This window comes from Schistocerca americana, chromosome 3 (genome assembly GCF_021461395.2).
Source record: "Schistocerca americana isolate TAMUIC-IGC-003095 chromosome 3, iqSchAmer2.1, whole genome shotgun sequence".
NCBI lineage: Eukaryota > Metazoa > Arthropoda > Insecta > Orthoptera > Acrididae > Schistocerca > Schistocerca americana.
Window position 1 is genome coordinate 364,684,579 of NC_060121.1, and position 25,112 is coordinate 364,709,690.

At 39.6% G+C, this 25,112-nt stretch overlaps 1 protein-coding gene across 4 annotated transcripts in view; it reads right to left on the minus strand.

Moving 5' to 3' along the window:
* Window positions 1–25,112, minus strand: part of LOC124605536 (GATOR complex protein WDR24) — a 139,397-nt gene that overhangs the window by 48,961 nt on the left and 65,324 nt on the right. For all 4 annotated transcript variants that reach the window (XM_047137288.1, XM_047137289.1, XM_047137287.1 and 1 more), the window contains one exon: window positions 7,817–8,037. In XM_047137288.1, coding sequence (XP_046993244.1) covers window positions 7,817–8,037 — 221 coding nt within the window. The remainder of the gene's footprint in view (window positions 1–7,816; window positions 8,038–25,112) is intronic.

A 25,112-nucleotide genomic window follows, 5' to 3' on the forward strand; every position in this document is an offset into this window, starting at 1 on the left:
TACTTTGCATTTATGACAGTTTGAACTCTGCTGGGAACACTTTCAAAGAGGTGTCTGAATGTCTACAGAGGAACAGCAGCCAATTTCTCCTGGAGAGCTGAAATCAGGACACTGGGGTCTGGAACAAAGTCATCCAGAAGGTCGTCGACTGGGTTCACATCAGGACCCTGGGCAGACGAGCCCATTTAAAGAAAGTTATTGTGAATAAACAGTTGCCTCACAGATGCTGCTTCATAACAGGGTGCTACGTCATGCATATACAAACATTTATCATTCCCAAAGTGTTCCTTATTGTATGCAACACGTAATGCTGAAGTATGTGTCCATACCATTATGCATTTGGCATTTTATTAAGTGAAACATGGGGACCACACACTAACCACGAAAAGCACTTGCATTCCATAACACCACCTCCTCCGTACTTCACTATTGACACTACATATGGTCACAATTAATTTTCCCCATGTATCCACTAAGCTCAAATGCTTCCATCGGATTGCCACAGAGTATAACATGATTCATCACTACGAGTAACTTGTTTCCAGTTATCCACTATTCAGTGTGCCACTGTTTATACCATCTCAAGCATTGCTTAATACTGACTACAGAAATGTGTGGCTTATGAAAAGCTGCTTGATCACTTTACCTCATAATTTTTAACTCCCTTCATGCAGTCATTGTGCTAGCTGGAATGCTGGTAGTACTTTGGAATTCATTAGTGAGTCCGCTGATTTCATGTGAGATTTTACAACTACCTTCCACAATGCTCGGTGGCCCATGTCCATCAGTACATGAGGCCTACCTAGACTTGGTTTGGCAGTGGTTGTTTCTTCATGTTTTCACTTCACTTCACAATCACATCACCAATGGTCAACTGCACCGAAAGTGATTAAAAATCAAACAACTGACGATCCCGTGATCACAATTAAAGCTTAATCATGATTAAGTTGCCCTGCACTGCACCAACATTAAATGGGTTTAGCTAACCGGGAATTTGACCGTGGTTAACTCTATGTGTTACAAAGGAAAGCACCCACTATACATGCAAAGATAATGATAATTGTTGTTTGTGGTACTATGTGCACTTTTCATTTTGTCGTCATAAAATGGGTATCATTATGCGCTATGGAGAACAAGAAAAGAAGGCCTAAGTTCTCAAAATTTGAAATGGTATCATTTTAGAGTTGGTTGGGTGCAAAGTGAAAATTTTAGAACAGAAAAAAACAAAAAAGCTGGTATAGTGTTAAGAAGATTCAGGACTTGTCAAAGGCTTGAACAGCGAATAATACTGTACAATGATGTGAGATATATACTAGCAGAACTTATTCATTAACTCAACTGAAACTTTATCCCATTTTTTGTTTTAAATTGAACACAGTTAAATGTCTAATGTGAGTTTGTGTATGCATACTGCCCATATTCTTGTTGTTACACTGACTACCATCACTGTGAAGTACATCATCATATAGCTTTCTAGATTGAGTTTTGTTTCATGATTTCTACATCTACATCTACATTTATACTCCGCAAGCCACCCAACGGTGTGTGGTGGAGGGCACTTACTTGCCACTGTCATTTCATTTGCATGAAAGAGGATATTTTTTTGAAGCTGCTTATCACCACCGAAAAAGGTATTTACCAACAAGATACAAAAATGAGGCTGTCCATAAAACCAAGAGATAAATATAGTTTCCACAAAGTTTCATAACCGCAAAAACTTCCAATGAGTAACATGTGTTTACTTTCTAACACAGACTGCCTGTTACGTTAAGATTTCTGGCCACTGGGGTAACATTCCAGACGTTGGACTTTGCAACAAGAATTGTAGGAAATACATTATTTATAGTAAATAATATTTATAGTAAATAATGTCAACTACTGCATGTAATACCGCTATTAAATTAAGAAGAAAAACCATAACTTTTTAGAAAAACAAAAGGTGAAATAAAAAATCACTGAAAGGAGATGGATGTTAACCTGTTACCTACCCCTTCACAGCTCACGGCACTATCAATTAGGCTACAGCTTCAACAGGGTAGGAAGCTCTCTGAATAAGTATACAATGTGTAAAAATTATATCTACAAACAACATTATTAGATATTTAACTATGACGAACTGTACAAAAATGACATGCTTTTGATAGATCGTTATAGTGCCATAGCACTGAAATCCACCACACCAATGGCTCCAGGAAATACGCTGAAACCATCTTTCATGGAGCGTAATTCTGCTCTCCCCCCTCCCCCTCCCCCTTCCCACCCATGAACCATGGACCTTGCTGTTGGTGGGGAGGCTTGCGTGCCTCTACAATACATGATACAGATAGCTGTACCATAGGTGCAACCACAACGGAGGGGGTATCTGTTGAGAAGCCAGACAAACGTGTGGTTCCTGAAAAGGGGCAGCAGCCTTTTCAGTAGTTGCAGGGGCAACAGTCTGGATGTGTGACTGATCTGGCCTTGTAACACTAACCAAAATGGCCTTGCTGTTCTGGAACTGCGAACAGCTGAAAGCAAAGGGAAACTACAGCCATAATTTTTCCCGAGGACATGCAGCTTTAGTGTATGATTAAATGATGATAGCGTCCTCTTGGATAAAATATTACGGAGGTAAAATAGTCCCCCATTTGGATCTCAGGGTGGGGACTACTCAAGAGGACGTCGTTATCAGGAGAAAGAATACTGGTGTTCTACGGATCGGAGCGTGGAATGTCAGATCCCTTAAACGGGCAGGTAGGTTAGAAAATTTAAAAAGGGAAATGGATAGGTTAAAGTTAGATATAGTGGGAATTAGTGAAGTTCGGTGGCAGGAGGAACAAGACTTTTGGTCAGGTAAATACAGGGTTATAAATACAAAAATCGAATAGGGGTAATTTCAGGAGTAGGTTTAATAATGAATAAAAAAAATAGGAGTATGGGTAAGCTACTACAAACAGCATAGTGAACGCATTATTGTGGCCAAGATACACACGAAGCCCACGTCTACTACAGTAGTACAAGTTTATATGCCAACTAGCTCTGCAGATGACGAAGAAATTGATGAAATGTATGATAAGATAAAAGAAATTATTCAGGTAGTGAAGGGAGACGAAAATTTAATAGTCATGGGTGACTGGAATTCGAGAGTAGGAAAAGGGAGAGAAGGAAACATAGTAGGTGAATATGGATTGGGGCTAAGAAATGAAAGAGGAAGCCGCCTGGGAGAATTTTGTGCAGAGCATAACGTTATCATAGCTAACACTTGGTTCGAGAATCATGAAAGAAAATTGTATACATGGAAGAACCCTGGAGATACTAAAAGGTACCAGATAGATTATATAATGGTAAGACAGAGATTTAGGAACAGGTTTTAAATTGTAAGACATTTCCAGGGGCAGATGTGGACTCTGACCACAATCTATTGGTTATGAACTGTAGATTAAAACTGAAGAAACTGCAAGAAAGTGGGAATTTAAGGAGATGGGACCTGGATAAACTGAAAGAACCAGAGGCTGTACAGAGTTTCAGGGAGAGCATAAGGGAACAATTGACAGGAATGGAGGAAAGAAATACAGTAGAAGAAGAATGGGTAGCTTTGAGGGATGAAATAGTGAAGGCAGCAGAGGATCAAATAGGTAAAAAGACGAGGGCTAGTAGAAACCCTTGGGTAACAGAAGAAATATTGAATTTAATTGATGAAAGAAGAGAATATAAAAATGCAGTAAATGAAGCAGGCAAAAAGGAATACAAACATCTCAAAAATGATATCGACAGGAAGTGCAAAATGGCTAAGCAGGGATGGCTAGAGGACAAATGTAAGGATGTAGAGGTTTATCTCACTAGGCGTAAGATAGATACTGCCTACAGGAAAATTAAAGAGACCTTTGGAGAAAGGAGAACCACTTGCTTGAATATCAAGAGCTTTGATGGAAACCCAGTTCTAAGCAAAGAAGGGAAAGCAGAAAGGTGGAAGGAGTATATAGAGGGTCTATACCAGGGTGATGTACTTGAGGACAATATTATGGAAATGGAAGAGGATGTAGATGAACATGAAATGGGAGATATGATATTGTGTGAAGAGTTCGACAGAGCACTGAAAGACCTGAGTCGAAACAAGGCCCCCGGAGTAGACAACATTCCATTAGAACTACTGACAGCCTTGGGGGAGCCAGTCCTGACAAAACTCTACCATCTGGTGAGCAAGATGTATGAGACAGGCGAAATATCCTCAGACTTCAAGAAGAGTATAATAATCCCAATTCCAAAGAAAGCAAGTGTTGACAGGAGTGAAAATTACTGAACTATCAGTTTAATAAGTCACGGCTGCAAAATACTAACGCGAATTCTTTACAGACGGATGAAAAAACTGGTAGATGCTGACCTCGGGGAAGATCAGTTTGGATTCTGTAGAAATGTTGGACCATGTGGGGCAATAGTGACCCTATGAGTTATCTTAGAAGATAGATTAAGGAAAGGCAAACCTATGTTTCTAGCATTTGTAGACTTAGAGAAATCTTTTGACAATGTTGACTGGAATACTCTCTTTTAAATTATGAAGGTGGCAGGGGTACAATACAGGGAGCGAATGGCTATTTACAATTTGTACAGAAACCAGATGGCAGTTGTAAGAGTCAAGGGACAAGAAAGGGAAGCAGTGGTTGGGAAGGGAGTGAGACAGGGTTGTAGCAAGGGTTGTAGCCAGAGTTGTAGCCTATTCCCGATGTTATTCAATCTGTGTATCGAGCACACAGTAAAGGAAACATAAGAAAAATTCAGAGTATGAATTAAAATCCATGGAGAAGAAATAAAAACTTTGAGGGTCGCCGATGACATTGTAATTCTGTCAGAGACAGCAAAGGACTTGGAAGAGCAGCTGAATGGAATGGACAGTGTTTTGAAAGGAGGGTATAAGATGAACATCAACAAAAGCAAAATGAGGATAATGGAATGTAGTCGAATTAAGTCGGGTGATGCTGAGGGAATTAGATCAGGAAATGAGACACTTAAAGTAGTAAAGGAGTTTTGCTATTTGGGGAGCAAAATAACTGATGATGGTCGAAGTAGGGAGGATATAAAATGTAGAATCACAATGGCACGGCAAGTGTTTCTGAAGAAGAAAAATTTGTTAACATCAAGTATAGATTTAAATGTCAGGAAGTCGTTTCTGAAAGTATTTATATGGAGTGTAGCCATGTATGGAAGTGAAACGTGGACGATAAATAGCTTAGACAAGAAGAGAATAGAAGCTTTTGAAATGTGGTGCTACAGAAGAATACTGAAGATTAGATGGGTAGATCACATAACTAATGAGGAGGTATTGAATAGAATTGGGGAGAAGAGGAGCTTGTGGCACAACTTGACTAGAAGAAGGGATCGGTTGGTTGGACATGTTCTGAGACAGCGAAGGATCGCCTATTTAGAACTGGAGGGCAGTGTGGAGGGTAAAAATCGTAGAGGGAGACCAAGAGATGAATACACTAAGCAGATTCAGAAGGATGTAGGCTGCAGTAGGTACTGGGAGATGAAGAAGCTTGCACAGGATAGAGTAGCATGGAGAGCTGCATCAAACCAGTCGCAGGACTGAAGACCACAACAACAACAACAACAATTCTGCTCGAGAAGGGAACTGTATTTTTGTGGAGATATTTCTGCTATGATACCCAATACATCACTAATAATTCTTTGTTTGTTGTACACTATGCACATTAGCATTGACACCAATAACTATATTAAATGCACCAGTTGTATATGCCCTTAATGTCATTAAAAGTCTGTTCACGGGCGAGACAGGATTACTTGGATAAGTAAGAAATTCCAACCTCTCATTGATTGGACATAATGATCGGCAAATTGTTTCTTTTGAAGGACAAAATCTTTCTTGAAATTTATTGTCCCCATAATATTCAAAGGGATTTCCCCTTTCCACAAGTATACCACTATGTTTGCAGCAAGTACCTAAATGGTAAAAATATAACATTTCTTCGTCTTCTATGTTATCCAAAACATCAAAATGCACTGCCATCTTAATATGGCAACATGTTTACTTCATTTTAATTGCAATCAATTCAAGATAAATGAGCGGCCAACCTCAGTCACCTTTATCTGTGATTAACTTCCTCGTTTAACTTTAAACAAGGTTGGTGCAGTTGAGTTTTATGTTGATCAGGGTTAAATGTCGACTTAACTGCAGTTAACTTTTAATCGGTGTTGGTGCAGTTGACCACAACAGTTGATCTGGGCAAATTTAGAAAGGTTGAGATGTCCCTCATTGATTTGTTACTCAGATGACATCCAACGAATAGTCCACGTTTGAAGACACTGAGCTCTCATGACCAAACCCCTTGTTGTTACTGCTTTTCTACTAACATCACAGTATTCTCTGCCTCCTTTAATACCAGTGAATCTGTCTCTTGTAAAAATGTAGTGGTCAGTTCCACATTACATATGGGTGTCCAGATACTTCTGATCAGCTAGTGTATGTTCTCAGCAGCTTTTAAGAATTGCACCACTAAATCAGTCATCAGGAATCATGATAAAACTTTAAAAGTAAATCATCTTGGCATTTATTACGAATTCATTTTGTTATTTATTTCTGGGTGTCAGCTCTTGATGTGATACAACAGAATACTTCCGAAACACATATTATCATAGTTATGGGCCTTAACAACACAACTCAGTTGAACAAAAAACTTAAATGCAGCTTCTATAGTTGCAGTTTTGATATAACATGATGTAAATGTTGTTACACAGAAAAAATAGGCAGTATTCAGTATGGGACAGTGGTTTGGGGCTTTCACAACATTTTTCTCCTAACTGTGGTCACCTCTTTGCTGCAATTAGATTACTAAGCTGGAAGTGAAATTACACATACAAATGATGAAAGATATGGTTGCACTACAAATTCACACACACACACACACACACACACACACAATGATGCACGGTTAGTTTTTCCATCATATGTAAGAATGCATATTTATGTCACCGGAGAGATTAGCATATATTGAGGCCAGGAGGCTAAAGGGACTAAAGTATAAGCTGAAGATCGCAGATTTATGAAGTACTGGTGTTTAAATGATGAGCCCAAATTGTTGTATGGTGAAGAGGCACCATGGCTACACTTACTTTTCTAAACAGTGAGATATTTCATGTCATCTGCATCGACATTGTGTGTCCAAGCATCTTTATTGATATCTTCTATGTTACAGCAAATACTCAGTTTTTCAAATCTTATGTATGCATTCATTTGCTTCTCATCCTATCCTTTTGTGCCACCACTAACTTCCTTCCTCTTACCAGATGACCCTATTATGGATAACTTCATCTCTGACTACCTCCGTTCATTTGTAGTAGTCTATTGCTCTTTGGTATGTAATGTTCTTTCTATGTTTGAGTTAGCTTTAATTAGAGGTTCTGTCACCACATATGTACATGGAAAATAAGGCCTTGCCACATTGTCAGTAAGTTAAAATCTTCCACATTAGAGTGAGTTTTCATGCACATAATTAATAGAAAAAAAAATTAAATAGAAGCAAGATAGAAACTTCCTGGCAAATTAAAACTGTGTGCCGGATTGAACCTGGGACCTCTGCAAAAGCAGAGGCAAATTTTCCAGGTTCGAGTCCTGGTCCAGCGCAGTTTTAATCTGACAGGAAGTTTCAAGTCAGAACACACTCCGCCACAGAGTGAAAAATCGGTTTGGAAACAAGTTAGTATTTAACATGTCAATTACTTAGGTACACATCCTCAACCTATAATTTCCAGTAGTATGGAGAGCAAATTTACAAACTGCAGTAATGCTGTATGTTACATGTACTTTAAAAAAGTGAACATCTACCTCCTTGGCAGGTCAGGAGTTTCATCAGTCTCAGTTTCATCATCACCACTGGCTTGTGGCACTGTTACAACTGTTGGTGTTTCAGTACGCTGATCTCCATCTACCATGTCGACACTCAAGACTGACTCATCACGTGAAACATTACACCCAACTGGTAATGGTGCCTGCAGTTGATCGGAACTTGCATATAGAGTTTTTACCAGATTCCACACAACGCTGACCTGTTTACAGAAATAACAGTGAATAGACATCTGTCTAGTACTCAGACAACAGACATATTTTCAAATATTTCAAAAGTGTTTAACTATTAACCATGAACTGCTGCTTAAGAAATTGAAGGCATATAATATCAAGAGCTCATCCATGCAGCTACTGCCCGGTTACTTAATGAATCATGAACACTGCACAGAATTCTTGTTCAAAATAGAATGCTATACAGTAACACTGCATGTTCCCAGCCATTCAATTTTTGGCCCTTTTCTCTTTCTAGAGTACAACAGTAATATTACACAAACACCTCCCCCCACCTCTTCGCAGCCTCAACTCACACATGGTGAGCTATGCTGACACCTCTCCCTAGTTTTATGGGAAAAATAGTAAACAGTTTTAACTGGTGATGTGAGGGGTGTATTTGTACTGTAGCTCATCAAAGGATTTATTCTGAAAACTAGCAAAGTTTTCATTCTTCTTTGTATGCCCTTTGATGCCTCAATTCTTCTGCTATTTGATAAGTGGTCCACTTTAAACCTAAATTATTAACTTCTTATTTTTTTCATCAGGGGTTGAAAAATAATATAATGAAATCAAAGTTCCTAACATTTAAAATAGTCAGCCCACACCAGATGGAAGTGGTCACAATATGTAATATCACAGCAGTGGATGCTCTCTACATTGAATTCATTCTATTAAGACAAAACCTTCAATGAATAAACTACATTAACTTTATACGTGGCACAATTAGTTGTAGCCTACAGCTGGTCACTCAGCTATAAAAAGTAATCTTGAGCAAAACATTACATACGGCATATTACAGCATAATTTACCCACATCTTGATTATGGTGTGGAATTGAAGGCCTGTGCTGCAAATATACATCTCAGTAGAATATTAATATTGCAGAAATATTCAGTTATGATAATGCATGGATCAGGATATACAGGAGGGCTGGCCATAAATTCTGCACATGTGCAGAGCTGCTGCACATGTACAACTGCCTGGTTGCAGTGTGTACACTTACTAGACGTGTAAACAGGGAAACCGAACCATTACTGCTTATTTAGTGTATGTCTCTAAGCACAGATGTCGCCGCTTTGCTTGTACCTGGGCACTCTTGTGCTCTTTTTACAGTGTGTAACGCAATGATGGAAAGGTACTGTGTTATTCCATTGCCCTACCAACAAACGTAACAATTCTAAAACAAAACATACAAACAAATGGTGCATAAATATGCGGTATTGGTTTATGCCCACACAAGGTACCTAAATATTCTTCATGGTACGGGTATCACACATGTCTCTCAGTAATTACAGGATAATTTTTAAGCATGTATGTATAACTTGAACAACTGGTTTCATATCAGATTTTTCAGGCAACAATGTTCACCCATGTAACATGGAGCAGGGTGAGGCACAGTTAGTAAATAGCAGTTTTAAATCAGAAAAAGAAAGAAATCCAAAACATGTTTATCATTGGTGATGAGAAAGGTCGATTTCTTGAAACCTGCTAACATTCGTGGGACACGAAAGTTCTGCAGCATCAGTGAGAGAATTTTTTAGAAAATCCCCTTCGGAAAATAGTTTCCCAGATCATGCTACTCTTACTGGAATTTTGAAACTTGCTTGCCATACAAATTGTCATTCTGGAAGATTGTAAAGTAAAACAGAAAAAACACAAGAAATGAAGAGTTCAAGACCTATAGATTAGTATGACTCACATTAAAAACCTGTTGATGTGCCTCATCCATTTTCTTAACCATGCTGAATTTGGCATGCCATTCCTCACTGTTCAGTACACTACACTTGTCTTTATGAAATGAGTTATAGTGTCTTTCAATTGTGAACTTGTGCTAACAGCCTATTATTCAGCAGTACAGCAAACACTGAGTTCTCAGGTACTGCTGTAAAGAAGAGTTGCAGCTCCCAGTCATATTTACATGACTGAGAACTCAGATCTCTCATTCTTTGCTTTATTGCATACTTGCCATTTCTCAGTATGCCTCATGCAAGGCTACAGTCTCCAGAGGGAAGCACGACTGGGTGTGCTTCGGTCCTCCCGGTACCGCATAAAGAAGGCAGTGGAGCCGTCGCTGCTCATTTGGTATATGAGCTACTCACAGATGTCGCTGTTCTGCTTTGCTCACTGGCTGAGATGTACACATCTGTGCCCTACTTCCGCACTTTTGCACAGTGCGCAGCATTTGGCCAGCCCTGATATAGAGAGTCCTGCCACTCACCATTTGTAAAACGTAAATATCTCATAATATATCTATTGTATTTATATAAATTGATACAATTTTTTGTACAAAATTGAAAGGAAGCAGGCAAGTGTAATGAAGTTCGTACTACCACACTAGAAGAAAGGACATTTGCCTCAGATGCAGAACAACATAAAGGAAACAGACCTTAGTCCACACATGAATGATCAAATATGGTTGTACAAGCTTCAGTCACTATAAGAACATGTGAAACAAAATTATTAACATTTAAATTTATTATATTCACACACTGAATTTTAAACAGGAGAACTTTCAATTCATTTTCTCAAGAAATGTCACTAGTTATATTTCAGTAAATAGTTTCTAAATATGTATGACATTAATGAATTTGTGCAAGACTGCTCTACTGCTTTGCTCATCTTTCGATCTTTTCTATTTCCTCTGTCAATCCTATCTGGTACGTATCCCAGACTGATGAGGAATGTTCAAGCACTGGTCAAATAAGAGTTTTGTAAGCCACTCCCTTCATTGATGGACTAAATTTCCTCAGGATTCTTCCTATGAATCTGAGTCTGGAATCTGCCTTACCTCCAATTAATTTTATGTGGTTGTTCCACTTCAAATTGCTCTGTACGCATACGCCTAGATACTTCATGGACATAACTGCTTGCAGCAATTGTTCTGCAGTTGCGTAATCATACAACAATGAATCTTTCTGTTTATGTAGACACAATATGTTACATTTGTTTATTTTTATGAACAATTACCACTTCTTGCACCAAACGTCAACCATCTCCAGGTCTTTCTGTATCTCACTACAATTTTCTAGAACTGCAAGTTCTCTGTATATAACAGCATCATACACGAAAAGCTATATAGTGAAATGTAGTGGTCTCATGCCCCTCCCTTGGAGTATGCCTGAAGTTACTTTTATGTCTGAAGATTTCTTTCCATTGAGAATGACTTCCTGTGTTCTGTTTGTTAGAAACTCTCCATTCCAATCACAAACTCTTCAATTAAATCACACAGCTGGTCTGATATTCCATACACTCGTATTTTGTTCCTTAAATGGTAATGTGGAACTGTATTGAATGTCTTTCCAAAGTCTAGGGACATAGTTACAATTCGAGTTTCACATGATCATTGTTTTCAGAACTCATGTTGATTCCTACAGTGGAGACTTTTGGTCTCCAGAATTGTAATATGCGAGCATAAAACAAGTTCCAAAATTCTATAACAGACTGGCATCAGAGATGTAGGCCTTTAGTTTTGTGCATCTGTTCGACGACCATTCTCGAAAATGGAAATGACCTTTGCATTTTTCACTTCATTAGGAATGCTTTGCTCCTCCAGAGACTTATGGTACACTGTTGCTAGAAGAGAGGCAAGTTTTCTCACATACTTTTATGTAGAATCCTACTGGTACCATGACATGTCCAGCGGTCTTCTTTCCGCAGTTAAGCACCTTCGGTTGATTTTCTATCCCATGGTCACTTATTTCAGTATCTGTCATTCAGGCAACGATTTAAAAGAGATATACAGTGCAATCTTCTTGTGTGAAATATGTTTAGTATTTCATCCTTCTCTTTGTCGTCCTCCATTGCTGTATCATTATGGTCACAGAGCACTGGGACAGATGGGTTCGATCCGTTTGCTCCTTTAACGTAAGGCCAAAACTTCTTAGAATTTTCTGTCAAGTTGGTGGATAGAATTTTACTTTCAAACCAGATGAATGCTTCACACATGGCTCTCCTTATGCTAATTTTGGCTTCATTTTCTTTTTGTTTGTAGTTTAATTATAAAATGTCTTGTAAGTTTGTATATTTATGAGACACAGTTTAGCATTTTAGTATTTCTGTATTGTAGATTTGCATAATCTATATCACCATTGCCATTTTTTTTTTCTGAACAGTCAATGGCTGTTGTAGATCTCAGTCAGGCACTAACCTCTGTCCAAGCAGCAGTGGGACACTAGATTGTTTGAGAGGTCTCTTTATGAGCTTTTTAGTAGATGTAAGTTACTTGTTTAGATTTGTTTGTATGTTTCTGTAGTTTATCATAAATTTCTCACATGTTTCTGTAGTGTAATTTCCCACCATCTTTAGCATGGAGAGTGTCTGTGAATGCAGTGTTCAGATGCGGGTCAAGCTGATGATTCTTCATTCACAGATCCAGGCAGTGCTGACTTCAGTGACACAGCTGAGCTTGTTGCCAATGGGCACGCACAATGAGCAAGTTTGTGTGTGTGTGGGAGCGGTGGCTGGACCTCACATGTTACATGTACCCCTGGTTAGCTTACTACTGTGGTTGGCCTCATTACTGTTTACATTGAAATACTGAGGTTAGCCCCTCGCCCATGGTTGAGTGGAAGGTCATTTCAAGGGGTGGCAGGCAGCAAAAGACTTTCCAAGGGACCAATCGGCAAACCTACCCAGTCTGTCTGACAAGCAGTTTTCAGGCACTTTCTGTGGCTGATAAAGATCCTGGGCCAGCTGCGATTGATTGCCCTTTTGCAAATTGGAGGGGGGAATCACTCCAGATATGGAATAGGTCCTTACAGGTGACATGAAGAGCACGGGATGCAGCCAACTGCAGGTGGTGGCTCACGTCAGTACTAAAGATGTGTGTCACTTTGGGTTTGTAGAGATTCTCTCTGGTTTGAGATGGCTATCCGAAGTGGTAAGAGAGCCAGTCACGCTTGTGAGATGAAGGCAGAGCTCACCATGTATAGAATCATTGACAGGATGAATTGTGAATCTTTGGTACAGAACCAGGAGGAGGGTCTGAATCAGAGGCTCAGACAGTTCTGTGACCATTTAAGTTGCAAATTCCTTGACTTGCCATGGAGAGGCTTTGAGATCCACTTAATAGGTCAGGAGTCAATTACACACAGGAGGTGACTCCATGGGTAATGTGGGCTTTCTGGAGTGGACTGGATGGTTTGTTAGGTTAAAGGGTCTCAGAGAAAGTTCAAGTGCAAGTCAAACATATGACATGGACAGACCTAGGGACCATTGGTATTGTAGTTGTAAATTATTGTAAGTACTGAAAGCTCACTAAGCCCGGAGATCAGTTCAGTCAAAGTTTTTACCAGTGACATAACTGTGTTCAAAAAAGATGGATTCAATTCAGTTGGTGGTGATGTGTGTGTTGCTGCTAGAAGTAGTTTTATTTTATAGTGAAACTGAGGTGGATAGTTGCTGTGAGACAGTAAGGGTAGGAGTTACACTTGATAAATGGAACGGATTAAGAATTGCCTTTTTCTCCTGGCCTCCCAACTCAGATGATGTAGTTGCTGATGTGGTCAAGAACAATTTGAGTCTTATTTTGAATAGGTACTCTGCTCACATAGCTACAGTTGATGAGGACTTCAATTTGCCCTCAATATGTTGGCAAAAATATAGTTCAGGAAGCTACTCAAAGTGCAAATGGTTGCAATAACACACTTGATCTCTTAGCAACAAATAATCTTTTAGCAAACAGGGTATATCCAACCACGAGACTGAATATAAAAAAATCCAAACCCCACAAAAATAAACGCAAAATAAATCTACTTAAGAAAACAAATAAAAATTTGTTTGATGCCTTCGTAAGTGACAATCTCCACTCCTTACAAACTAAGTAATTGTAGACCAGATGGGCTTAAAATTCAAAGAAACAGTACTAAGGGCAATTGAGAGGTCACAGCATATCTGTACCACTATATACCATAAAAAAAGCATGTATGTATGTATGTACATTTGTGTGCTCAATTGCTGGAGCAATTCAACTGAACTGGGTACACATATCACTTACTGCCTGAAAAAAAACCACTGTGGAGGTAAGAATACTTATCTCCCATAGGGTAAGGATGGCGGATCAATAAAAAGTCCTTCCTCACTGTGATATATGTTCATCCAATCGGATTTCCTGCAGGACAGGCTTGTTGTGTGTTGTATGGACAGATGGCGATGGTTGCACAGAGACAGAGGTGAGGGTGAAATGGATCTGATAGGGTGAAGGGAAGGGGGAGAGGGAGGAGCTGGGATGAGGAAATGGATAGAGAGAAGGGGGTTAAGGAGATGGACAGAGGAAGGAGGGAAGGAGGAGATGAATGGAGATATGGATGGAATGAGGAGACAGACAGAAAGAGGGATGGGAGGAGACAGACTGGGACAAGGGGAACGGAGAGAGGGGGAGAGTAAGAGGTGAATAGAGAAATGGGGGAGGAAGAGGTAGGCAGAGAGATGAGGGAGGAGGAGATGGAAAGAGAAAGGAGGGAAAAGGAGATTGAAAGAGAAAGGAGGGAGGAGGAGATGAGCAGAGAGATGGGGAAGGAGGAAGTGGAAAGACAGAGAAGGGGAGAGGAGATGGACAGAGACTTATATAAGACTGGACTAAATAAATATCCAGGCAATGCTAGGTTCATTAGTTAGTGCATTAAAAATGTGTGTCTACAGCTATGTTCCACATCTTCTTCTAGACAACTGGATCAATGTCAACCAGTACACATATCATTTGTATATGGGAAGAAGCACTGTGTGAGTAACAAACACCTACCTTCCATAAAGGTGGGAGTGAAACTGGGGCAACATAGAGGATTATTAGGAATTTCTGGAGCAATTTCAACCAAACTTTGTTTATACATGATTCATTATTTGTATAAAAATACTGTGCAGTTATTATACTCCTACTTACCAGCCCTAGGGTGGGTGTGGAAATGAGAAGCGGTGACATGTAAAAATATTTGCTAACAACCTATGTTAGTATTGAATTGATATTTTTTGGACTTGCTAGGCTCAATCAAAGCATTCCTGCAGCTGTGTGTGTGTGTGACAGCAAATGGGTGATGTAAAGGCACAACTCAGGGACACCTCGTGCAACTTAAACCAAATTTAGTGTACATACAACTCCTCTTTTTGTATAAAAGCACTAGGCATGAGGATGGGAACGAGAAGGGGGTGACGCTTAAAAATGTTTTTAACAATCTGTTGTTATTTCTTTCCTGTAATCAGTTGACTTGAAATACTTCAAAAAGTATGAAGCAAATATCTCTCTTATTTTTGCTGCACACTGTGTCCACCTGGTCAAGAGAATGAGCACTGCAGTGAGCTAATAATTTTTTCAATATGTTTCAGGATCTATGATCATGCCACAAGGTTGAATATCACAAATAAATTTAACATCCTCTCCCGAGTGTAAAACAGCAGAAAATCAGAATATGTGTGTGCAACTATACAACATATGTGTACATAGGCAAAGTCACAGGTAAAAAGATAGTAAATTACAAACAGATGGAACGGATTCCCCATGGTAAACAAAACACATCAGCACATTGTTGCTGAAGCAATGAACAAAGCACACTAGATTTAAAAGAATGCAAAATCTCCATGATTGGTGATGTTTTACAGAAACTCAAAATCTAGCACGGGTTTCAATGGAATATGCTTTTAATAGTTTCGACAATGAAACTCTATCTCAAAATATGGCAGAAAATCCAAAAAATACTGCTCAAATGTAAAGTACACCAGCAGCAAGATGCAATCAATACCTTTACTATAATAATGAAAATGTTTCCAATGACAGTGCCACTAAAGCAGACTTACTAAACATGGTTTTCTGAAATATCTTTACCAAACAAGGCATAATAAATATTCCATGATTCAAATAAACTACAACAGCCTGATGAGTTACTTAGATATAGATACACTGGGTTTAGTGAAATAGCTTACATCACTTAATAAAGGTAAGCCTTCCAGTTCAGGTTGTATACCAATTACATTCCCTCTGAGTATGCTGATTACCCATATCGCTGACTTCTATTTGCAGTAGAGGGTCCCCCCCCCCCCCCCCCCCCCCAGTGATCAATCTCAGTGATCAATCTACTGATGGGTTTGATACAGCCCGCCAACCTCTTTATCCAAGAGTAGCATTTGCAACCTATGCCCTAAATTACCTGCTGGATGTATTCCACTGTCTGCCTTCCTCTGCAATTTTTACTTTCTATTGCTCCCTCTAGTCCATGGAAATTATTCCATGATGTCTTAGCAGATATTCTACCATCCTATCCCATCTTCTTGTCAGTTTTTTCCCATATCTTCCTTTCCTCGCCAATTCTGCAGAGCACATCATCATTCCATACCTTATCAGTCCATCTAATTTGCAACATACTTCTGTAGCAACATATCTCAAATGCTTTGATTCTCTTCTTTTCCAGTTTTCCCCCAGTCCACATTTCACTACTGTACAGTCATCATCATCAGTTATCTGCTATATTAGCAGGTCCTTTGCCTCTCCATTTTCTGCGATTCATTGCTTCCTTCTTAAGGCTGCTGTATGTTGTACCGTCCATCATGTCATCCAGTATCTGGAATCTCTTCCTTCCTCGCTTCCTTTTCCCTTCTACATAACCTTCTAAAACTGCTTTTATCAGTCCGTCATTCTTTCTTAATATATGCCCAATCAAATTTCTTTTTCTTCTCTTTATTACATCTAGTAACTGTCTTTTCTCTCCCACTCTTCTCAGTACCTCTTCATTTTTTACTCTGTCCATCCAACTTGTTCTTTCCATCTTCCGCCATGTCCAGATCTCAAAAGCCTCCAGCCTTTCTCTGTCTTTTTTCCTCATAGTCCATGTTTCAGCGCCATATAGAAGAACACTCCATACAAGACATTTTATGAGTCTTTTTCTGAGTTCTCTGTCCAGACCGCTGCAGAAGTCCCTGAGGGGACTGTACAGTACTGTGTTCCAAATGTACATTCCCAGAAATTTCTTCCTCAAATTAAGGCCTATGTTTGATACCAGTAAATTTCTCTTGGCCAGGAACGCCCTTTTTGACAGTGCCGGTCTGCTTGTGATGTCCTCCTTGCTATGCCCATCACTGGTTATTTCACTGCTGACATGCCAGAATTCCTCAACTTCATCTACTCCGTGATCACCAATGCTAATGTTAAGTTCCTCGCTGTTCTGCTATTTCTCATTACTTTCACCTTTCTTCGATATATTCTCAATGCGTATTCTGTACTCATTAGACTGTTCGTTGCATTCAGCAGACTCTGTAATTCTTCCTTGTCCATCCCTTCTGCCGTATTTGATCTTATGTCTTCCAAAGCTCTTTTAAATTCTGATTCTAACAATGGATCACAATGGTACACAGCCCCTGCTCCCAACCCCTTACCTTATATCCATGAGAATAGACTTTGATGCAAGACCTGTCTCATACATTCTCCCACCACCACCACCACCACCACCACCACCACCACCACCACCTACTCCAGTCTGGTCACAAATATCACCCATCCCATCAAAGGCATGTGATCTACAAGCTAAGCTGCAACCACCGTGCTGCATTCTACGTGAGCGTGACAACCAACTAGTTGTCTGAATGGGTACCGACAAACTGTGGCCAAGAAACAGCTAAACCACCTTGTTGCTGAACATGCCACCATCCACAACATTCTTCATTTCAATTACTGCTTCACAGGCTGTGCCATATAGATCCTTCCAACCAACACCAGCTTTTCTGAACTGTGCAGGTGGGAAATCCCCCTGCAATGTATCTTAAGTTCCTGTATCCTTCCTTGCCTCAACCTTCATTAGTCATTGTCCTAGCAGCCCCTTCCCTGTTCCTAATTCTGCACTACACAGCCCTTTGTTCCACCAACTTACCCAGTCTTTTTAATTCTCTCCTTTTTGACTACCCCTCTCCCCACCTCTCCCCCCACCGCACTCCATCTAACCTCCTGACTGCACCTAGCTGCCCTACCCTCTCTCCACCTCATCCCTGCACACTCCCTAGCAGCACTTCACTGTACCGCACCCCTACCATGCTATCCTTCCCCCTCCCCACCCAAGCCGCCTCCTTACCCCCACCCATTACCTCTCCCATCATGCACTACTGCTGCTGCTCGTCGTGTGGCTTCAGCTGCCAGAGGCTGTGTGTGTGTGTGTGTGTGTGTGTGTGTGTGTGTGTGTGTGTGTGTGTGTGTGTGTCATCCATTAAATTTCAGTTACATGACAAATCACACAAATACAGGGTGGCGCAGATGGATCGGGTGGTTTTGAAGTGGACTGTACGTCTGGAGGGGGGGAGCCAGGTGTTCGGCGACTTCGTCCTGTGGTGGGGGGGGACGGGAAGTTTCAGTTGCAGGCTGGCAGTCAGTCGCGATGGCTACGTGGTCCGTTGAGCATCGTGTTTTCGCAGTGGAAGAGTTAATACGCAATAACGAGTCAATTGTTGCTGTGACGCGTGCCTTTCGCCGGCGTTTCAACATCCCACCTCGCGGTAGTGTTCCTAAGCGAGATACGATATTGAGTTGGGTGCATAATTTCCGCACTACTGGTTCATGTGCTCCAAAATGGACGCCTAGACCGCCAACAATAACAACGCCTGAGAACGTGGAGCATGTGAGACGCGATGTCACTGCGAGCCCACGTCGATCAACGAGACGTCGTGCTCAAGCTCTTGGAATGTCACGTCGGAGCCTTCAAAGGATTCTTAACGAAGAACTGAAATTCCACCCCTATAAAATCCTGTTGGTACAGAAGATTCTCCCAACAGACCATCTTCAAAGGCTTCAGTTTAGCCAACAGATGTTGGAGTTATTGGAAGATGTAAACCTGATTATCATGATGTCTGACGAGGCTCACTTTCACATTAACGGATACGTAAACAAGCAAAATTGCCGTTACTGGGCCGACACTAACCCAAGAGATCTACACCAACGGCCTCTCCATAGTGACAAAGTGACGGTTTGGTGTGGGGTTTCTAAGGTAGGGATAATTGGTCCTTACTTTTTTGAAAATGAAAGGGAGCAGGCGGTTACTGTTAATTCGCAGCGTTATGTGAACATGATTGAAGATTTTCTTCTCCCACAACTTGAAGAGAACAATTACGACATGGGCAATATGTGGTTCCAACAAGACGGGGCAACTGCACATACTGCTAGGATATCAATGCAAGCTGTACGCGCTCTGTTCCCTGGCCGTTTGATTTCCCGTAATGGAGATGTCCATTGGCCCCCTCGCTCGCCGGACCTCACGGTATGTGACTTTTTCTTATGGGGCTATTTAAAAGCAAGGGTCTACATGAACAAACCCCGGACCATTCAGGAGTTGAAGGCAGCAATTCACACCGAAATCACATCAATTCCTGGTGATGTGCTTGAGCGGGCAATGCGGAACGTTAAGGACCGACTCCAAGAATGCGTCGCTCGAGAAGGAGGGCATTTGATGGATGTAATTTTTAAAAACTAACATTACTATTTTTTTGTTAATAAACTTCCATTGTAACTACACGTTTTGCACTTTATTTCAATCCAATACCTTTACAATTGACAGTTTGACAAGTATTTTAAAACCACCCGATCCATCTGCGCCACCCTGTATAAAGCTGTCAGTTCATCTAAATATCTAGGGATTACCATTATGAACAACGGAAATTGGAACCATCACACAGAAAAGCTGTGAGTAGGTGAACAAAAGACTATTTTACTAGCAGAATGTTTACAAGATTCAACAAATCCAGTAAAGGAACTGCCTACATTATGCTTATCCATCTTCTTTTGAAGTATTTCTGCACTGTGTGGGATTTTACCAGATAGGGTTCACAGCAGACATCAAAAAACTACAGAGAAGGGCAGCTTGTTTTGTATTATTGTGACAAAGGGAAGAGAGTATCATGGATGTGAGTGTGAGTTGGAGTGGCAATCACTGAAAGAAAGGCATTTCTTACTGCAGTGAGGTATGTTCACAGAATTCCAATCATAATCTTTCTCCTCCAAACGTGAAGTTTTTTTTTTAACGCCCAGTCACATAGGAAAAAATGATCATCATAATACACAGTGTATACGTGCACAAGGAAAAAATTCCCGGATTTCCCGAATAAAAATATACTTCCTCCTGGGTGAAAATACACTTTTTCCTTGTTAAGCGACAATATAGAATCCCTCAGAACTGTAAAACGTATCACTCCTTTGAATGGTTAAGGTTTTATACACCGGTGTAGAATTTACCAGCACTTCCGAAAACAAAACTTAGAGGGGGGTGTGGAAGATGTTTTGGAAATGTCTTTGATGTGCAGCAACATATATGCTGCATATTTTCATATTACGAAAGTACAAATTCAAATTCCACCGAACACCACATGTTACTTTCCGAAACTTTGAAATCGAGATTGCGATGTGCTTTTGTAAGCCAGTCATAGCTTATATTCAGAGCATATAACATGTGATGTAGTCATCCAATATCAACATCGCTGTTTAGTAGAGTGAACACACACACACACACACACACAGAAAAAATTAATGGTTTAAATTAGTATACATAGTGTTGCTACAAGAAAAGCAAAGTTTTCACATATAATATTGTTCTCGAAGATTAATAAGCTGCAAGAGAAGCTAAGCTTTCACATATAATGTTGATTCTTTTTGCACGTGTTACGCTTTAAGATGTATCACACAAATGTGTTAGTAAAATTTTTAATACCGACATAAATGTATGCTCTTCTGAGTTCGAAATTCTTCAAAATGACTCATAATCAAAGAGTTGATTTTTAAATGAGAGTCAAATGCACTGTGATTTAAGAAATTACATACATTCTCGTACACATTTCATCTTGCGTAAAATGAAATTTACTTTGAATGTAAAGCTTTTCAAACAACCATTCACAATATTTTCCCATAACCTTTTAGAAATAGGTTCATTTCAGTAGTTGTCAGAGAGCACCAGATAATAGGTGTTACCGCACTTGCATAGCTACGATGACGTAGGAAGCCAGTATGTTCATACGTGTAAAACATTAAAAGATCTTACATTATGTCATAAAAGAAACAAGACATTAGAGGATACTCCAAGAGCATCGGAATTTCATGAACCATACTAAAATGCATAATTTGGCTTAAAGTGCACATTCACATGTCCAGATTCCCAATGAAGTAGGCCTTGACTTGATATTAAGCTTTTCAGTGTGGTTTACAATGTAAATTTTCTTGGAGTATCAGTACTGTATTATCTCATGTTTGGTTCTTTATCATGGCGTAATGCCATATGTGCTAGAAGATGAAAACATGCACTTGAAATGCAGTGAACAGTTGAAATTAGCCAATAGTGTGGAATTAAGCACTGTGTTTCAAATAAATTGACTGCCTCAGCGGAAAAGATTAATTAAAGCCAAATTTCTTTAGCAAACCGACAAAAACAACATCATTGTTCTGCAAGGTGATTAATGTTTGACTGTCAGAAAGGTGGAAATAAAATAAAACCTGAAACTAATAACATATCTTAGGCTTCCATAATAATGTGAATGTATTTTAATTCACTTGTCAGCTACTGATCACACAGAAATCCATTTTGTTTTCATTTGACGTAGAAGCAGTAAACGAAGAGGAAACAGCAAAAACATGGATAACTTGGAGACTACCCACCTCCTCACTGTAACTCAGACTGTTCTGCGAATCAGCCTCAGATCTACGATATTTGAGAACCAGGGCAATACTAGATAGTGTCCCGTCCCCCCCCCCCCCCCCCTTCCACCTCCCTCAAGTATTGGAGATAGAATGCCAAAAATTTTAAAAAATTAACTTTACAAAAATATGTTTATTTTGTAGTGCACATCGTTCTGAAAAGTCTGACACATGAGACATATATGTTCAAGGAAATGTAAGACATGTTATTTGGTCTTAAGTGTGATAAAGAGCAGTGCCACACCTCTTCACACAGCATTCTTCTACACACGTCACTGTATTTCACTGTGTGGAACCCAAATGTGTATATTTTGTAATGGATACTATCAAACTATTTTCAGCACAGTTGAAATTAAAATGTCCTGTGGTGCCTCTCCCGCTCCCAGTCGGCCGGTTTGACATCCTGGCCCTCTTAAAAAAAAAACTCGCAGTTAATACTGGATGGGATTATTTGTAACTGGGAGAACAAGAACTCTTCAGAAAATTTGCACTCTTTATTGTCTATTAGCTAAAACTTGCTGTTTTGTATGACAAATCTTTAGGTTCTAGCATTTTTTTGTTTCTAATCGTCTTTATTCTTGCTACAGCTTTACATGATGTGCTTTCCTTTCTGCGAAAGAATCTACTACCTCATCAAAGTTCGTGAAATGTTTTACTACATGAGAAATCGAAATGTCGTTGTCTATTACTGAAAAAGCTTGTATACCCTCGTCCCCTTTTGTCTGCAGGAAAGTTTATTTCTAGATGCGATGAGGATTCCTCTGGCAGAGACATCACATTCACTATGCACACATTCAAAAATCATGATTCATTCAGAAATCAACTTAGAATGTGTTAAAAAAGGTTTGAAAACCAATAGAGGTGCGTTTGAAATCATATGAATAATTGCTAGACCAACGTGCGCTGGATGCTAGGCGCTTTGTGAAACAGCGTTTTTTTTTTCCCTCAAGAATATGAATTTGGCACCCCCCCCCCCCCTCCCAAAATTGCCGCCAGGGTCAGACATCCCGGTCTGCCCCCTTCCCTCCCTGCCCCCAGATCCAGGCCTGCTGCACATGTGTGAAACTGGCAGCTTGGGCACGCCAGTAAGATTTATCCGGATAGCACCTGTCTGCTTGCTGCTACTGCTTACACAGCCAAAGCCACATTTCTGTAGCCAGAAGAGGGAGAAAGTACTACTCATACACGACTCAACTGTGCATGCCCATGAGCCCATTTGTAACTGCTCAAAACGAATCTAATGTAAACAGCTGTGACGTCATGCTCATCGGAGGCAATTTGTTGTTATGAAGCATTGCATTGTCTTACTAAAGCCTTTGACACATTTTGCTGTTGGCAGACGCTTGTATTAAAACTGTGTTTTGTTGTTGTACAAGGTGCATTTCATTTGCAATTTATTTTCGTTTTTTCCTCTCGTTCATGTCTTATTGCTGCAGTATTATTCTGCAGTAGCGGGATACAGTAATATCCTTTGTTAGGATATCGGTTCTTACCAGTCAAAATTACAAAAATTTAACTGAAAACTAAAACAATGAAAAATACCCAGAACTCTAAAAATTTGGGTTTTTCCTGGTTTTCTCCCTGATGAAAAAATTCCCGGGTTTTTTCCGAATCTCCCAGTTGTCCTGTGTCGTATACACCCTGTAATAAAATATGAGAAACTGAAGTTTGCCTGGAAATTTTAAGAGTTCATTTTTACCAAGTGCCATTTGAGATAGAGAAATAGTCTGAAAGGGGTAGTTAACCCTCTGCTAAGCAAGAAAGTCATGCAGATGTAGATTATGTGGAGGTAAAGTGGAGGTGCAACTAGAAATTTTATTTTAATGTTACAACATTCAGCTTCCATAGTCATTCACTTTTACCACTTTTATATTTTTTAATTTATTATCAGCTTGACAAAATTTTAGTTCGTGTTACAGTGAAAGAAAATTCTAATTGCAGAACAAATGTGAGGTGTGTGTGTGTGTGTGTGTGTGTGTGTGTGTGTGTGTGTGTGTGAGAGAGAGAGAGAGAGAGAGAGAGAGAGAGAGAGAGAGAGAGAGACATGGGCAAAAGTTATCATAAAAAAAAGGTTCTGAAATATGTTTACATGGTGTTTACAGGGCACAAAACATGTGGAAAGTATGTTACTTCCGAACACTACATGGTACTCAGAATGAGGCCACAATATTCACTGTAGTGAAGGCCTACAATAATGAGACATTTCTAATGTGAATAAATCAGAAATGTGTAAAACAAAGGTGAGAAATAACAGATCACAATTGGTTACACATAAATTATGGAATAAAATATCTATGGAATTCACTTTAACAGAAATCAGCATTGGAAATCGTTTTATACTGGTAATAATTAAATACTGAAATTTAATTGCAGTTTAACTGAACACAGAGATATATAATTTAAAAAAGTTATGAATGCAATGAATACAAACAAATGAAAGTTGACTCCATTTTACTGTAGAAAAAATTATGGCTATGCATTTGAGGTCACTATTAATATTGTGCAGTACAAAATCGATGTTAACCTAATTGCTACAGAACAAGATATCTAACTGCTCACTATAATCCATTGGAACACTATAACTGACTATAACAAATACAGAGTATTTGTAAGGAAAAGGGAATTAGTAAGCATTCAAAGGAGAAGTACTGGTACTTTTTGGTACAAATAGATACAGGAGTGTTGTACTGACCTCAGATCAAAGGAAAAAATGGTTCAAATGGCTCTGAGCACTATGGGACTCAACATCTGTGGTCATCAGTCCCCTAGAACTTAGAACTACTTAAACCTAACTAACCTAAGGACATCACATACATCCATGCCCGAGGCAGGATTCGAACCTGCGACCGTAGCAGATGCGTGGTTCCGGACTGAGCGCCTAGAACCGCTAGACCACCGCGGCCGGCAATCATAGGAAACAAGCTGCTGTAAGGGCATGTAAGCTACAGACAAGAATCAAGTTTTAAAACAACTATAAGGAGTCAAGTTCATAAAGCTCAGCATAATACTGAATTAAGAGATCATCATTACTGCCGTCAATGCAACTTCTTTATGGCAATTTTCTATAACAAATCACGTTTCTGTTTTCAGTGGAGTGACCCTGATCTAAACTTAAGGTATTATATCTTAACTGAAATAGCAAGTGAAGAAATATGATCAGCTGCATATAGAAGGAAAGATGAAATTATAATAAATGGGTGGGAATAAGCTTAATGTCTCACAGGTGGTGAGGATATTAGAGGATGAGGAAGGAAGTTAGGCATTGTCTTTTTGAAAGAACCAGTTCACATTTGTGTTTAGTCATTTAGTGAAACTACAAAAACATAAATCTGAGTGGTTGTAGGGGAATCTGAAACCTGTTTCCCATGAATGAGACACCAGTGTCTTAAACAATGTGCTATCTCACTTGACACACTAAGTA